This window comes from Salvelinus sp. IW2-2015, linkage group LG36 (genome assembly GCF_002910315.2).
Source record: "Salvelinus sp. IW2-2015 linkage group LG36, ASM291031v2, whole genome shotgun sequence".
Lineage (NCBI taxonomy): Eukaryota > Metazoa > Chordata > Actinopteri > Salmoniformes > Salmonidae > Salvelinus > Salvelinus sp. IW2-2015.
Window position 1 is genome coordinate 6315889 of NC_036875.1, and position 16302 is coordinate 6332190.

General features: G+C 40.8%; 1 protein-coding gene across 1 annotated transcript in view; it reads right to left on the minus strand.

Annotated features, from left to right (window-relative positions):
* Nucleotides 1–1015: 1015 nt before the first annotated feature.
* The window catches only part of LOC111959629 (MYC binding protein 2), a 236902-nt gene continuing 221615 nt past the window's right edge, over nucleotides 1016–16302 (minus strand). Inside the window, 4 exon segments of the mRNA XM_023981339.2 lie at nucleotides 1016–1977; nucleotides 8397–8562; nucleotides 11712–11819; nucleotides 15008–15217. Coding sequence (XP_023837107.1) covers nucleotides 1862–1977; nucleotides 8397–8562; nucleotides 11712–11819; nucleotides 15008–15217 — 600 coding nt within the window. The 3' untranslated portion in view covers nucleotides 1016–1861.

Sequence of the window (16302 nt, forward strand, 5' to 3'; positions counted from 1 at the left end):
AGAAAGAACTTACTCCAGTTATTATTGGGCAAAACTTAACCCAAAACACACTACAAATKCATTCAACGAGTTTGTCGAGTTACAAGCTTGATGTGGTTAGTCATTGCGTACAAGGAATATGGGATTAAATACTAAACTTTGGTCTACAGATATGAATGAAAATACCCTCATTTAAAAGGTGACAGATGGTCTGTAGTGTCACCTCAAATGAAACATTTGATCTCAAAGTGCAGGAKTATTTAAAAAAAAAAATATTGAACCTTTATTTTGCTAGGCAAGTCAATTAAGAACAAATTCTTATTTACAATGACGGCCTGCCGGGGAACAGTGGGTTAACTGCCTTGTTCAGGGGCAGAATGACAMATTTTTACCTTGTCAGCTCAGGGATTCGATCCAGCAACCTTTCGGTTACTGGCCCAGCGCTCTAATCACTAAGCTACCTGCCGCCCCAAAGTATAGATCCAAATTAAAAAGTATTTGCTTGACTTTCCAAATACATATGGTGTTGACTGTATCAGCAGGATACAATTATTTCGTTAGTTGCATTGGTGTGGTAAAACCAAGTGAATAAAACACACCCATCCTCTTAAATGTACCTTGCGAAACAGAGAACCTGGTTTATTTCCATTCAAATCCATTCACCACAGATATTACAAGTAATACGCTTTTATAACAGCTGTTTGTTTTTTCTCAGACCCCCATACCCAGACCCCCATGTCCCCCCTGCCTCCTACTGATGGAAAAGCATCACGGATTCACAATTCTTTTTACCATTTGGTTCTGAAGACTGGCCCCCCAACACGTTGAGTTACCGCACATTTACAATAGAATGGTAGCCTACAGGATACTCACCTTCTGAGTTGTTAAAAAGAAACACAGAAAAAAGGGTTTTACCGCAGCGTAATTTTTCTGATTGTGGAGCAGAAAAAAGTGTTCACATCAATCGACCTTCATACACTGCAGACGCTGGGCTCCTTATCATTTTCAGAGAACAGAAGTGATCTGACATTTTGAATTGGGGGAATACGACTGTTTATCGCCGTATAAAAATGTACAGTGGCTTTTATTGACATACATTCCATAGGATAAACAGCTGCAAGATAGGAGGCACACCCAGTATTGCACTTCATTAAAAGTTCTGGCTCAAAACATAAACCAGAATATCAAACAAAATTGAAGTGTAGAGCAGCAACTTCAGAATACATCATTATATACAAGATTAGATCAACTGCACACTATTTTGCTCCAAACCATATTCTTAAGTCTTTTTCACCACCTTATCAGAATTATTCACTTAATGTTTTTGGTCTGTCAACCCATGATGCACTCGACATAATAATAATGTACAGGATTACAAAAAAGTCTGTTGACATACAACAATATTTTGAATTCATTGTTAGGAAGCTGGAAATTACAGCCCGTCTCATCTTTTTTCATGTATATATCCCAAGTTCATCCTAATTGCCTTAAGCAAAAAAAACTATATTCAATACATTGTTACACTTCAGTGATCGGGAGGTGTGCAACTTCTATGGAAGCCAAGGGGTTACAACGGCCACATGCAAACAGGACACAAGTTTCATTATTATATTAGAGTTTCCTCTGGAATGCACATAGAGAGACAACTCTCTTTGTGTGTTTTGTAGTTGCCTCGAAGACTCTGGTTGGTAGGTAGAAGAGCACAACTTGGGACTCTTGGGTAAGGTAGAAAGCCTGATCCAGTGTCCAGGGCCATCTGACAACATGAAAGCCAACACGAGGAGATACTTGACAGGCTGGGCTCAGGCTGCAGCCAACATCCTGCAGTCCCAGTAGGAGAAGTGTTCGGTACGTGTCTCTCAGTTTTCAGACCTGGGTGTTTTTAGAAGCTATGGGCGTTCCTGCACACTCCACAGCCCAGGGCAAACTCCTCGCCGGTGGGTGGGTGAACCACGTGTAAGGGGCACTCTGTCCCCTCCAACTGCTTGCCTTTCGGACCTGGGGACGCAAGGAGAACAAATGAGAACAATGAGGAATTTGGCTTGATTCTACCTAAGTCATGCATTGATGTCAATGGGAGACAAAGTGAAAATTTGCCCGTTTGAAACTACAGTTGACAGTTTGTCATGATTTGTGATTTGATAAAATAGTTTGTCATTCCCTTCATTGTATTTGAAGAACCTCCGTTGGTTCCCAGTCAATGATTTAGATGTGGAGGCCAGAGGTCTGATTCTGGCCAATCAATGATATTGACTGATCAATCAAGTGMCAACAGGGTCAAATCAGCAGGCGATGTGGCGGCCCTCAGCTAAGCACTGAGCAGCACCTCTGAACTACAGTATGTCAAAGACCATCGGAGCAACATCAGCTTGGAATTACGATGACATCACTATTTTAACAGACCTTCGAAACACACAGATCCCTTGGTCTGAATGATTCAAATAGATAATTTTTATTTTCCACAGGGAGCCACCGAATCATCCCCTGCCACCAACTGGCTCATTCATCCCTTCTCTTTTCCATTGTAAACTCTTCCCCGGGTTGCTGTTGTAAACCAGTGGTTTTCAACCTTCTTTGTGAACCTTATTTTGCTCTTCCTGAAGAATCAGGTCAGCTTAACCCCAGGTTAAGAACAAGTGCTCGAAATCAACTTTCCTGGTTGAAGTAAATAACTGGTAAATAAATAACAATGGAAAAGAGAAGGGATGAATGAGCCAGTTGGTGGCAGAGGGATTGGTCCGGTTGCATACCTGGTGCTTCAACTTCTGCAACAAGGAAAAACTTGCCCAGTACCGAGKGAAATTGAAGACATTTGTCAATGGCCTGATATGCTCCTTAAAGGAGCCAAGGGCATAAAGGCATACTACACTCAAAAGCAAAGTCACTTTAACAATGTTTACATAGTGTTTTATACATTTCATACATTATAGTAGTGTATGATACACCATTTTGTAGCTCATAGTCTCTACTTTTATCCAATGTAAAAAACACAATTTAAAATTTTGCTACACAAGACCGATTTGAGCTAGTATCTACAATACATATCTACAATACAAAAACCATGTGTGTATAGTGCTTATGTTATCGTGTGTGTATGCATGTGTCTGTGCCTATGTTTGTGTTGCTTCACAGTCCCCGCTGTTCCATAAGCTGTATTTTTTCCATAAACTGTAATTTTACTGCTTGCGTCAGTTACTTGATSTGAAATAGAGTTCCATGTAGTCACGGCTCTATGCAGTACTGTGAGCCTCCCATAGTCTGTTCTGGACTTGAAGACTGTGAAGAGACCTCAAGTGGCGTGTCTTGTGGAGTAAGCATGGGTGTCCGAGCTGTGAACCAGTTGTTCAAAACAGACAKSTCAGTGCATTCAACATGTCAATACAAGTAGTGACGAMGWCAATCTCTCCTCCACTTTGAGCCAGGAAAGATGCATATTATTAATCTTAGCTCTCTGTGTACATCCAAGGGCCAGAYGTGCTGCCCTGTTATGAGCCAATTGCAATTTTCCCTTTTTGTGGCACCTGACCACACGACTGAACAGTAGTYTAGGTGTGACAAATGTAGGGCCTGTAGGACCTGCCTTGTTGATAGTGTTGTTAAGAAGGTAGAGCAGCTTTATTATAGACAKACTTCTCTCCATCTTAGCTACTGCTGTATCAATATGTTTTGACCATGACAGTTTACAACCCAGAGTTACTCCAAGTAGTTTAGTGACCTCAACTTGCTCAATTTCCACAATATTTATTATAATACTTAGTTGAGGTTTAGGGTTTAGTGAATGATTTGTYCCAAATACAATGCTTTTTGTTTTAGAAATATTTGCCAGTGGCATATCGTTAGTAAAGTTTTAAAAAGGAAAGGGGCCTAGACAGCTGCCATTGGGAATTCCTGATTCTCCCTGGATTATGTTGGAGAGGCTTCCATTAAAGAACACATTCTGTGTTCTGTTAGACAGGTAACTCTTAGCAGGGGGTGTAAAGCCATAAAATACATTTTTCCAGCAGCAGACTATGATCAATAATGTCAAAAGCCGCACTGAAGTCTAACAAGACAGCCCCACAATCATTTTATCATCAATTTCTCTTAGCCAATCATCAGTCATTTGTGTAAGTGCTGTGCTTGTTGAATGTCCTTCCCTATACGCATGCTGATGTCTGTTGTCAATTTGTTTACTGTAAAATAGCATTGTATCTGGTCAAGCACAATTAATCCCCAAACTTTACCAAGGTTTGGTAACAGGCTGATTGGTCGGCTATTTGAGCCAGTAAATGGGGTTTTACTATTCTTAGGTAGCGGAATGACTTTTGCTTCCCTCCAGGCCTGAGGGCACACTCTTTCTAGTAGGCTTAAATTGAAGATATGGCAAATAGATGTGGCAATATCATCCACTATTTTCCATCCAAGTTGTCAGACCCAGGGGGCTTGTCATTGTTGATAGACAACAATTATTTATTATTATTAACACCTCTTCCACACTCACTTTACAGAATTCAAAATTACAATGCTTGGCTTTCATACTTTTATCAATAATCCTTGGATGTGTAGTGTCAGCGTTTGTTGCTGGCATGTCATGTCTAAGTTTGGTAATCTTGTCAATTAAAAAAATCCTTTAAGTAGTTGGCAATATCAGTGGGTGTTGTGATGAACGAGCCATCTGATTCAATGAATGATAGAGCTGAGTTTGCCTTTTTCTCCCAAATTTCATTTAAGGTGCTCCAAAGTGTTTTAATATCATTCTTTATGTCATTTATCTTTGTTTCATAGTGTAGTTTATTCTGTTTATTCAGTTTAGTCACATGATTTCTCAATTTGCAGTACGTTTGCCAATCAGTTGTGCAGCCAGACTTATTTGCCATTCCTTTTGCCTCATCCCTCTCAACCATAACATTTTTTAATTCCTCATCAATCCACAGGGATTTAACAGTTTGTACAGACATTTTCTTACTGGGTGCTTATTAGTGACTGGAATAATTATTTTCATAAATGTGTGAAGTGCAGCGTCTGGTTGCTCCTAATCACACACCACAGACCAACAGATATTATTTACATCATCAACGTATGAATCGCTACAAAACGTATTAAATGACCTCATACACTATATTAGGCCCAGCCTTTGGAACTTTGGTATTCCTAGATAAGGCTACTATTTTGTAATGCAGATGTGTCCAACCCTGTTCCTGGAGAGCTACCTTCCTGTATGTTTTCACTCCAACCCCAGTTGTAACTTATTAGTTTATCAACCAGCTAATTATTAKAATCAGGTGTGCTAGATTAGTGTTGGAGTGAAAACCTACAGGACCGTAGCTCTCCATGAACAGGGTTGGAGAGCCCTGTTGTAATGTATATGGATACTGTTTTCGAGCAAATTTCTGCAGCATGAGTAAAGATGTGATCAATACATGTTGATGATTTCATTCCTGTGCTGTTTGTAACTACCCTGGTAGGTTGACTGATAACCTGACCAGGTTGCAGTGGTTACAGTTTGAAGCTTTTTCTTGAGTGGGAAGCTTGATGGAAGCCAGTCAATATTTAAAAATCACYCCCAAAATATACTTCTCTATKGATATCACATACATTATCAAGCATTTCACACATATTATCCAGATACTGACTGTTAGCACTTGGTGTCTACAGCAGCTTCCCACCAGAATGGGCTTTAGGTGAGGCAGATAAACCTGYAGCCATATTACTTCAACAGTATTTAACATGAGATCCTCTCTAAGCTTTACAGGAATGTGGTTCTGAATATAAACAGCCACACCTCCACCTTTGGCATTTCTGTCTTTTCTGTAAATGTTATAACCTTGTATTGCTACCACAGTGTCGTCAGTGGTATTATCTAAGTGAGTTTCAGAGATTGTCAGAATATGAATGTCATCTGGTACTAGCAAATTAGTGATTTCATGAACCTTGTTTCTTAAGCTACATATGTTAACTGGGCTATTTTGAGCACTTTTCTGGGATGCTTGTTTTCATTGTGTTACTGGGAAGCTTAGCAGAAGTAGATATGCTCATGTTCTTTATGTTAGTGCAGGGTGAGCTGCTCACAGTGGACTTCCTACTAGGGCACACCGGCTCGGTGCTAACAGTATAAATCCGGTTCATAGACACAGGATTACTGCATACAATAGCTGTAGGATCAGCAGAGGCATTCAGGGCAGTTAGAAGGACATAAATTAGGTTACTTACATTGTGTCTACCAACACCCATGGTATAATGTACATTTGCTAAAGCATTATGATGACTCAGCTACACAATGGCTACACAATGGTTAACTGAGCTGGGCTTGGGTCATTGATAAGTTATTGTCTCAACGCAGCCTTATAATCCGGTGTAAGGATCCAGGAATCCAAATGATTTGGGTGGATCTCATCCTCCTTATAAAACGTGTTTTGCTTCCAAAAGGTATCGAAATTGTAAACAAAAGTTACACCCACTGGGCTGCAATAATCACGTAGCCAGTTGTGAAGACAAAGAATCCTGCTATAGCGTTCAAATACCACGATTCAGGGACGAGACAGGGCCAGATATGTTGGGTCTTTTATTAGTCTAAACAGAGTCAGTCAGTCAACCAGGTTCAACTGTTYAGAGCTGCTCYTCATAATGTCATTAAAACCCWCATGGACTRCGATATCATCGATTTCTATGTCCTGATGTAGTACATTCGGGAGCAGCTTAGCAATGTAATTTTCTCAAACTCCGGGATTGGACATTGTTTTTGCACCAGAAATGGTCAACATTTCTTTCCGTGGAGCTGCCCAAAATCACGCTTGGCTGGAAAGACGAGGAAATCCACCCACTCCCACGCTTCACAGGATTTGTAGAACCCTTTACGAACGGGAGAGAGGCAGGATAACTTGAGCCGTTTCTCCCAGCGCAGGCCTCCGACAGATGGAGAAGCCCCGCTCGATCCAGAGCAGGGACAGAAAATTGCCGACGCCGACTTCGAAATCGTAGGAGTCAGCACTGCGGCCGCAGACAAAGGTACCCTCAGCGACGAAGGTGCAGGAAGATCAGGACAGTGAAACTATTTGTTGTTTGTATCCGCTCCGGGCCTCTCGTTGGGAGTGGAGACTATCAGAAGGGGAGGAGAGGCAGCTCCCCTGTCGAACGAACGTCTGAATACTTATGGAAATAAGGTATTTCTGTAGTTTTGTAAAAAAACAAACCTGTTTTAGCGTTGTCATTATGGGGTATTGTGTGTACATTGATGAGGAAAATGTTTTATTTAATACATTTTAGAATAAGGCTGTTACGTAACAAATTGTGGGGTCCGAATACTTTTCGAATGGTCTGTACATATAATGTATTTGACATTAATCGTTCTGATATTGCTCGTTTTGATACAGTATGTCTTCATTTCATGTTTGTTATCTTTTAAAACTTTTAGATTGTGTGTGTATGCAGGTGGCTTAGCGGTTAAGAGCGTTGGGACAGTAACCGAAAGGTCGCTGGTTTGAATCCCCAAGCCGGTAAGGTGGAAGAATCTGCCATTCTCCCCTTGAGCAAGGCAGTTAATAACAACCGTTCCCCTAGGAGCCGATGACGTGGACGTCCATTAAGGCAGCCCCCCGCACCTCTCTGATTCAGAGGGGTTGGGTGTCCGAGCTGTCTGTTTGAACTACTGGCGCACAGCTCGGACACCCATACATACCCCACAAGTCATGCCACCAGAGGTCTCTTCACAGTCTCCAAGTCCAGAACAGACTATGGGAGGTACACAGTACTACATAGAGCCATGACTATATGAAACTCTATTCCACATCAAGTAACTGATGCAGCAGTAGAATCAGATTTAAAAAACAGATAAAATACACCTTATGGAACAGCGGGGACTGGGAAGCAAACATAGGCACAGACACATGCATACACACACACACGATAACATACGCACTATACACACACTTACACATGGATTTTGTATTGTAGATATGCGAGTGGTGGAGTAGGGGCCTGAGGTTCACACAGTGTGTTGTGAAATCTGTGTATGTATTGTTTTTAAATTGTATAAACTGCCTTAATTTTGCTGGACCCCAGGAATAGTAGCTGCTAATGGGGATCCATAATAAATACAGATACAAATACGGAGGACACATTTTGGTTGAATGCAGTCAGTTGTGCAACTGACTAGGTATCCCCCTTTCCCTATTGTTATTGTAATGCACGATATTGCTGCATTGTTAGAGGTAGAAACACAAACATTTCACTGCAACACCATCTGCAAAACTGTGTACGCAACCAATAAACCTAGATTGTTTTAGAATTTCATATTTTGTTCTGTGTTTTGTTCATTTTGTTCACTGAAATACAATCCCCCAAAAAGTGTGCATGTCAGCAGGCAAGTTTTCAAGACAGAGCACTTTCAGTACAAAGCAAAAAACTGCCATGATTATGCATTATGCACAGTAAGTCTGTACCTGCAGGACAGTGAGGCAGCTCCTCCTTGGGCAYGCTGGTCATCCTTTGGAAGTCATCGTGGCAGGCGTTACAGAAGTGAGTGGTGCCGAAGCAGAAGAACACAGCCACCGAGCAGCAGTACCGGCATTTGTACTCCAGAAAGTCTGTCCCGTGCTTGGAACACATCTGCAGATGGAACGTGGATGTGTTATTACTACATTGGGAAAGGATGATCAATGGAAACAGGATTTATTCGGAAAGTATTCAGAACCCTGGACTTTTCCCACATTTTGTTACGTCAAAGCCTTATTCTAAAATGGATTCAATCGTTTTTTCCCCGTCATCAATCTACACGGAATACTCCCATAATGACAAAGCGAAAACAAGCTTCGAATTTTTCTTATTTATATATATATAAAAAAAAGGAAATATCAGATTTACAGTGCATTCCGAAAGTATTTAGACCCCTCAACTTTTTCCACATTTTGTTACGTTACAGCTTTATTCTAAAATGGATTAAATAAAAACATTTTTCTTTATAAATCTACACACAATACACCATAATGACAAAGCGACAACTGTTTTTTTTTGCAAATTTATAAAAAATTAAGAACTGAAATACTTTTTCTTGCCACTGTATGTAAATAAGGTATGTGAACCCTTTGGAATTATCTGGATCTCTAAATAATTTGGTCATAAAATTAGATCTGATCTTCATCTAAGTCACAACAGACAAACACAGTCTGCTTATACTATTAAAACACAAATTATTGTATTTKTCTTGTCTATATTGAAGACATCATTTAAACATTCACAGTGTAGGTTGGGGAAATTATGTGAACCCCTAGGCTAATGACCTCTCCAAAAGCTAATTGGAGTCAGGAGTAAGCTAACCTGGAGTCCAATCAATGAGACGAGATTGGAGATGTTGGTGAGAGCTGCCCTTTAAAAAAAACTCAGAAAATTTGAGTTTGCTATTCACAAGAAGCATTGCCTGATGTGAACCATGCCTCAAACAAAAGTTCTCAGTAGACCCAAGATTAAGAATTGTTGACTTGCATAGAGCTGGAAAGGGTTACAAAGTATCTCTAAAAATCAGTCCACGGTAAAACAAAATGTCTATAAAATGTAGAAAGTTCAGCACTGTTTCTACTCTCCCTAGGAGTGGCCATCCTGCAAAGATGACTGCAAGAGCACAGCACAGAATGCTCAATGAGGTTAAGAAGAATCCTAGAGTGTCAGCTAAAGACTTACAGAAATCTCTGGAACATGTTACCATCTCTGTCGACGAGTCTACGATATGTAAAACACTAAACAAGAATGGTGTTCATGGGAGGACACCACAGAAGAAGCCACTGCTGTCCAAAAACAACATGGCTGCACATCTGAAGTTCGCAAAAAATCACCTTGATGTTCCACAGCGCTACTGGCTAAATATGATGTGGACAGATGAAACTAAAGTTGAGTTGTTTGGAAGGAACACACAACACTATGTGTGGAGAAAAAAAGGCACAGCACACGAACATCAAAACCTCATCCCAACTGTAAAGTATGGTGGAGGGAGCATCATGGTTTGGAGCTGCTTTGCTGCCTCAGGGCCCGGACAGCTTGCTATCATTGATGGAAAAATAAATGCCCAAGTTTATCAAGACATTTTGCAGGAGAATGTAAGGCTATCTGTCCGCCAATTGATGCTCAACAGAAGTTGGGTGAGGCAACAGGACAGTAGTTCCCAAACTTTGTATAGTCCCGTACCCCTTCAAACATGATAAAAAACAATCAATCTTAACATAATCACTAGTTAACTACACATGGTTGATGATATTACTAATTTATCTAGCGTGTCCTGCGTTGCATATAATCGATGCGGTGCCTGTTCATTTCTCATCGAATCACAGCCTACTTCACCAAACGGGTGATGAATTAACAAGCGCATTCGCGAAAAAAATCACTGTCGTTGCACCAATGTGTACCTAACCATTAAAATCAATACACAGGTATATATTTTTTAAACCTGTTATATTTTTTTAAATATTGCCTGCTAACATGAATTTCTTTTAACTAGGGAAATTGTGTCACTTCTTGCATTCCGTGCAAGCAGTCAGGGTAATATGCAGCAGTTTGGGCCGCCTGGCTCGTTGCGAACTGTGTGAAGACCATTTATTCCTAACAAAGACCGTAATTAATTTTCCAGAATTGTACATAATTATGACATAACATTGAAGGTTGTACAATGTAACAGCAATATTTAGACTTAGGGATGCCACCCGTTAGATAAAATACGTAACGGTTCCGTATTTCACTGAAAGAATAAACGTTTTGTTTTCAAATTGATAGTTTCCGGATTTGACCATATTAAATGACCTAAGGCCCGTATTTCTGTGTTATAATTAAGTCTAGGATTTGATATTTGATAGAGCAGTCTGACTGAGCGGTGGTAGGCAGCAGCAGGCTCGTAAGCATTAATTCAAACAGCACTTTCGAGCGTTTGCCAACAGCTCTTCACTGTGTTTCAAGCATTGAGCTGTTTATGACTTCAAGCCTATCAACTCCCGAGATAAGGCTGGTGTAACCGATGTGAAATGGCTAGCTAGTCAGCGGGGTGCGCGCTAGTAGCGTTTCAAATCGGTGACGTCACTCGCTTTGATACCTTGAAGTAGTTGTTCCCCTTGCTCTGCAAGGGCCGCGGCTTTGTGGAGCGATGGGTAACGATGCTTCGAGGGTGGCTGTTGTCGATGTATTCCTGGTTCGAGCCCAGGTTGGGGCGAGGAGAGGGACGGAAGCTATACTGTTACACTGGCAATACTAAAGTGCCTATAAGAACATCCAATGGTCAAAGGTTAATGAAATACAAATGGTATAGAGAGAAATAGGCCTATAATTCCTACAACCTAAAACTTCTTACCTGGGAATATTGAAGACTCATGTTAAAAGGAACCACCAGCTTTCATATGTTCTCATGTTCTGAGCAAGGAACTTGAGCTTTTTTACATGGCACATATTGCACTTTGACTTTATTCTCCAACACTTTGTTTTTGCATTATTTAAACCAAATTGAACATGTTTCATTATTTATTTGAGGCTAAATTGATATTATTAATGTATTATATTAAGTTAAAATAAAAGTGTTCATTCAGTATTGTTGTAATTGTCACCAATTAATTAATTGGTATCGGCTTTTTTTTGGTCCTCCAATAAATTGGTATGGGTGTTGAAAAAACAATCGGTCGACCTCTAGTTAGGGGAAAAGCCAAAACGTGCACCACCTGGGGTCCTGAGGAATGAGTTGGGAAACGCTGCCCTAAGGCCTTCTCTGGACCTTTCCCTCTACCCACCTGTGCCCTGGACACATCTGAGCATGCTCCACAGATCAACTCGCTGGGGTCGTAGTCGTCTCCTTGTCCTGCCTCCGCATCACAGCGCGCCTCTCCCCCAAAGTACGCCTGCAACAGAGGAAGGAAGGGAAGGGGTCAGGGGATAAGCCTCCTAAATAAGTTTATTAGAGACAAGTGAAACTGACAGACATCTGTGAAAGATATTACTTCCAAAACATTCCATGTAGGGAAAATGTATGCCTGCTGCTACTGTGTTCCCAAAGGTATAGCTCACTATTTAAGTTTGTTATTTTTTTAAATCACACGACAACACTCTTGCTAAATCGACAATAAGTTTAATCTTAAAAAATCCCTATAAGGAAAACATCCATTCTATGGTCCCGCTTTAAACAACGTGCAGCTTATAAAGSCTTAATAAAGCCTTCATAAACACTACATAAATGTGTAACAAATCATATATAACTATGTCATTCTTTATAAAGGGTTTATAAATGTGGCATAACTGTGACAAACACCAATGTCAAATGTGACATACCCCGAGCGAAGCAGCGATCTAAGGCACTGCATCGGAGTGCTTGAGGTGTCACTACAAATCCAGGTTCGATCCTGGGCTCTGTCGCAGCCGGCCGCGACCGGGAGACCTATGAGGCGGTGCACAATTGGCCCAGCATCGTCCGGGTTAGGGGAGGGTTAGGCCGGCTGGGATGTCCTTGTCCCATCGCGCTCTAGCGACTCCTGTGGCGGGCCGGGAGCATACACGCTGACGCGGTCGCCAGTTATACAGTGTTTCCTCCGACACATTGGTGCGGCTGGCTTCCTGAGCAGTGTGTCAAGAAGCAGTGCAGCTTGGCAGGGTCGTGTTTCTGAGTACGCATGGCTCGACCTTTTTGCAGCGATGGGACAAGACTAACTACCAATTGGATATCATGAAATTGGGGAGAAAAAATGATATAAAGTAAAAAATAGAATCAAATGCTTTTTTAAAGTCGATAAAGCAAGCAAAGATTTTGCCCTCTTTTTTTGGCGGTGGATGTGTTTATTAATTAGTGTGTGTAAGGTGTATATATGGTCAGTAGTGCGATGGTTGGGGAGAAAGCAATTTTACATTTACTTATTACATTTTTTTCTTGAAGGTTTGAATTCAAAATGCTACAGAAAACCTTTCCCAACTTGCTGTCTATGCAAATTCCCCTGTAATTACTGGGGTCTGATTTGTCTCAACTTTTGTGGATAGGGGAGTTGAGCCCCTGGTTCCAGACATCAGGAAAGCAGCCAGAAGTTAATACCATGTTGAACAATTTAAGCACAGCATTTTGCAACTCAGGTGTGCTGTTTTTCAGCATTTCATTTCTGATGTTATCTAGACCAGCTTTCTTTGATTTTATAGATTTGAGCTTTTCATTTAGTTCTTGTTGGGTTACTGGGTAATCTAATGGATTTTAGTTGTTTTTAATGACTGATATCAAGGATGTTACATTTTTCTTGAATTTCTAATTGGTTCTGTTGTAAGTCTTTTTGTGGAATGTTTTTGTATAGATTATCAAAATAAGTTTTCCAAATTCCTTCATCTTGTATCGCTAATTCTTGTGGCTTTGTCGTGCTTAAATTGTTCCACATGTCCCAGAACTGATTTTGGTCAATTGCGTTTCCAATTTCATCAAGTGTCTTACTGGTATAATTCAATGTATTACGTTTCAGTGTATGTTTATACTGTTTCAGAGTTTCAAAGTATTCATAGCATAGCTCTGGGTTGTTTTGCTGCTTATGTTTTTCATTTGACATTTGTCTTAGGTGTTTTCTAATTATTTTACATTTTTCAGAAACATTTAGTTTCTTGTTTCTGATGTTGCATTTCTTTGGTTCTCAAATTTGCTTTTGATGCTGCTTTTTGGAATATGCAATTGATGTTTTGAGTAGCCGAATTGACACCTTCATTGTTTTGGTATTGCGAGTTAATGAAGAACTGTAAAGATTTCATCATTTCATTTGAGTTCAATGTTTCAATTAATCTCTCTACACTGTTTGGAGCCCATCTGTACGATTGGTTCATGTAGAGTTTATTGGGCTGTTTTTTTGAATGAGTATTGCCGGTTAATTTCTTCAGAAACACGATCTGTCTGTGATCTGACAATGGTGTCTGTGGTCGGACAGTGAATGCACTAATGGAGGAGGGGTCGATGTCAGTGATGGCATAATCAACTACATTTGTCCCAAGAGCTGAGCAGTAAGTATACTGACCTAAATAGTCCCCTCTGATTCTACCATTAAGCATGTACAGGCCTAAGGCTCGACAGAGATGCACTAACTCCTTCCCATTTTTGTTCAGTATTTGGTCAGGATTGTTTCTATTATTTATAATAGGGCTACAGTACAAGGAGGGGTGTCCAAATATGTGGTGGTTACCTCCCGCATCAGTGTAGTCAGTCTCAGAACCTGTTCTTACATGGAAATCTCCACAAAGAAGCACTTTGCCCTCTGCCTGAAATTGAATGATTTCTGTATGGAGATTGTCAATAAACTGATCATCATAATATGATGAATCTGAAGGAGGCGCATAAGCTGCACATATGTACACATCATTGTCACAATAGATTGTACCTTTGTTAAGTTTCAGCCAAATGTGGTTAGTACCTTTTTTCATTTCAATCAGTGCATGAACATGTTTATAACCACGGATATGCGCCTATTATTGGTGGTTAAGAATAAGGGGTTTCATGACCTTGTGTAAATGCTCGAGCCACGTTACGCACTTCTCCGTCTCGCACGCATTTCAGCAAACAGGTAGTACCCGCTCATTATAAGCAAGCTGAAGCCAACGTTGTTAATGAATTGGTCAATGCACCCTGTGTTGCACTTCCTACAGATGGATGGACCTCCAGGGCTACAGAAAGATACTTAAACAATGACAGTTCATCACATTACCCCAGAGTGGGACATGAGAAGTACCGTGCTACGGAGACAGAGCGCCTAAAGTACGCCTATTTTTCTATTTGCAAGAAAACATTATAGCATAGGCCGATACAATGTCTGAGCCATGTTTACATATTGATTGCACACACATACTGCACTTTATTTTAGTGTTGCTGTTGATGAGTCATCATATGTTCTCATCAGGCATTATATGACTCATGATCATACATGTAAATCAGGAATACCAACATTTAGCATTTTCTTAGATAAACACAAATTAACTACAGTAACTGTTGGCATTTCATATCGAAACCGAACCGTGATCCTAAAACCATAATATGTACCAAACCATGGGTTTGGTGAACCGTTACACCCCAAGTGCCTACCTTTTGGCACTTGTAGCAGACGTAGTAGGCGTATCGATTCATTGCGAAGCCGGCCGGGTCGTTGTGGAAGCGGGCACCGGGCGTGGTGATGGCCTCGCTCTTGTGCAGCCCCTCGTACTCCATCCTCATCAGAGCCTTCCTCCGTACGTCCTCAAACAGCTCCTTGATAGGGTCCAGCAGGTCCTTGATGACCGAGTGGTTGATCTTGTTCTGGGAGGAAAAACGCAACAGCCCAGTCAATTAAGAGTCCGAGTCAATTCTATCTCMTTTTTTAACTCGGCTGGCACAATGTTAGTTAGTTCAAACTCACTCAGAGCTGTTATGATCCAAGTTACATTGAAAATCATGATGATATGAATCTTTGCAAGGTCCATTTGTAAACTCTACATGACACAATTCATTGCTACTCATTGGAACCTTTGCTTTGTTTTATTGACCAGATAGGACAGTGAAGAGCAGAACGTAAAGGTAGGAGGAGTGCGAGTCAGAAGGGCAGTAGGTTGGATTTGAACCCATGCAATTCCTGTGAGTGCTGAGGTCAGAGGAACTAACCGTTAGACCACATGATCTCTGTTAAACCTATTCATGGTTATGTATGTGTTTTATATTGCCCTACTACTTGCAAAAATCCCAGTTATTTTAGAGAAGTAAATCCTGTCCAATGTGTGGTGGATACGGTTTCCCATGTAGCCCTTTGTGGTGTAAAGTGGGTGCGTATCAGGTATCACAGGGTACCTGCGCGCTGCACATACTGTATGCATGGTAACAGAGAGCCTCAATTCTGAGGAGAGCCCTCCATACAAAGCATCCAAACCAGCAAAACAACCTGGTGAACTAACTACAGCGTAAATCCATACTTGGTGCATTTATGAGGGAATAGATGGAAGATAAACCAATGGAAACGGGCGGGATGTTCTCCCACTGTTCTAGAACATATTTGAGGCTGTGTATTACTAGATGTTCCAGGGCGACACTGGAGATTGGCATTATATTCACCATAGCCTGGCAACAAGCCAATTTGCTGCGGTTGTCTTTCAACTTCTGGCGCATTGATATGATGGTGATGTGATTAGATATAAAATGACATTTGTCAAAAAACAATCAAATAACTTACACAGAATTTGAAATGACCTTGTAATTCTCTGGTGAGAAAAGTTATTGAAAAGGATAAGGCTCAACGCTTGCTCACTATTAAAAACAAAACCTTCACTTTCAGCCTTCATCAATTGATTTCATCTGAAAAAATGTAAGTAGTTTAAGCACTCCGTAGCCGACGTTAAATTTGTAGCACAACA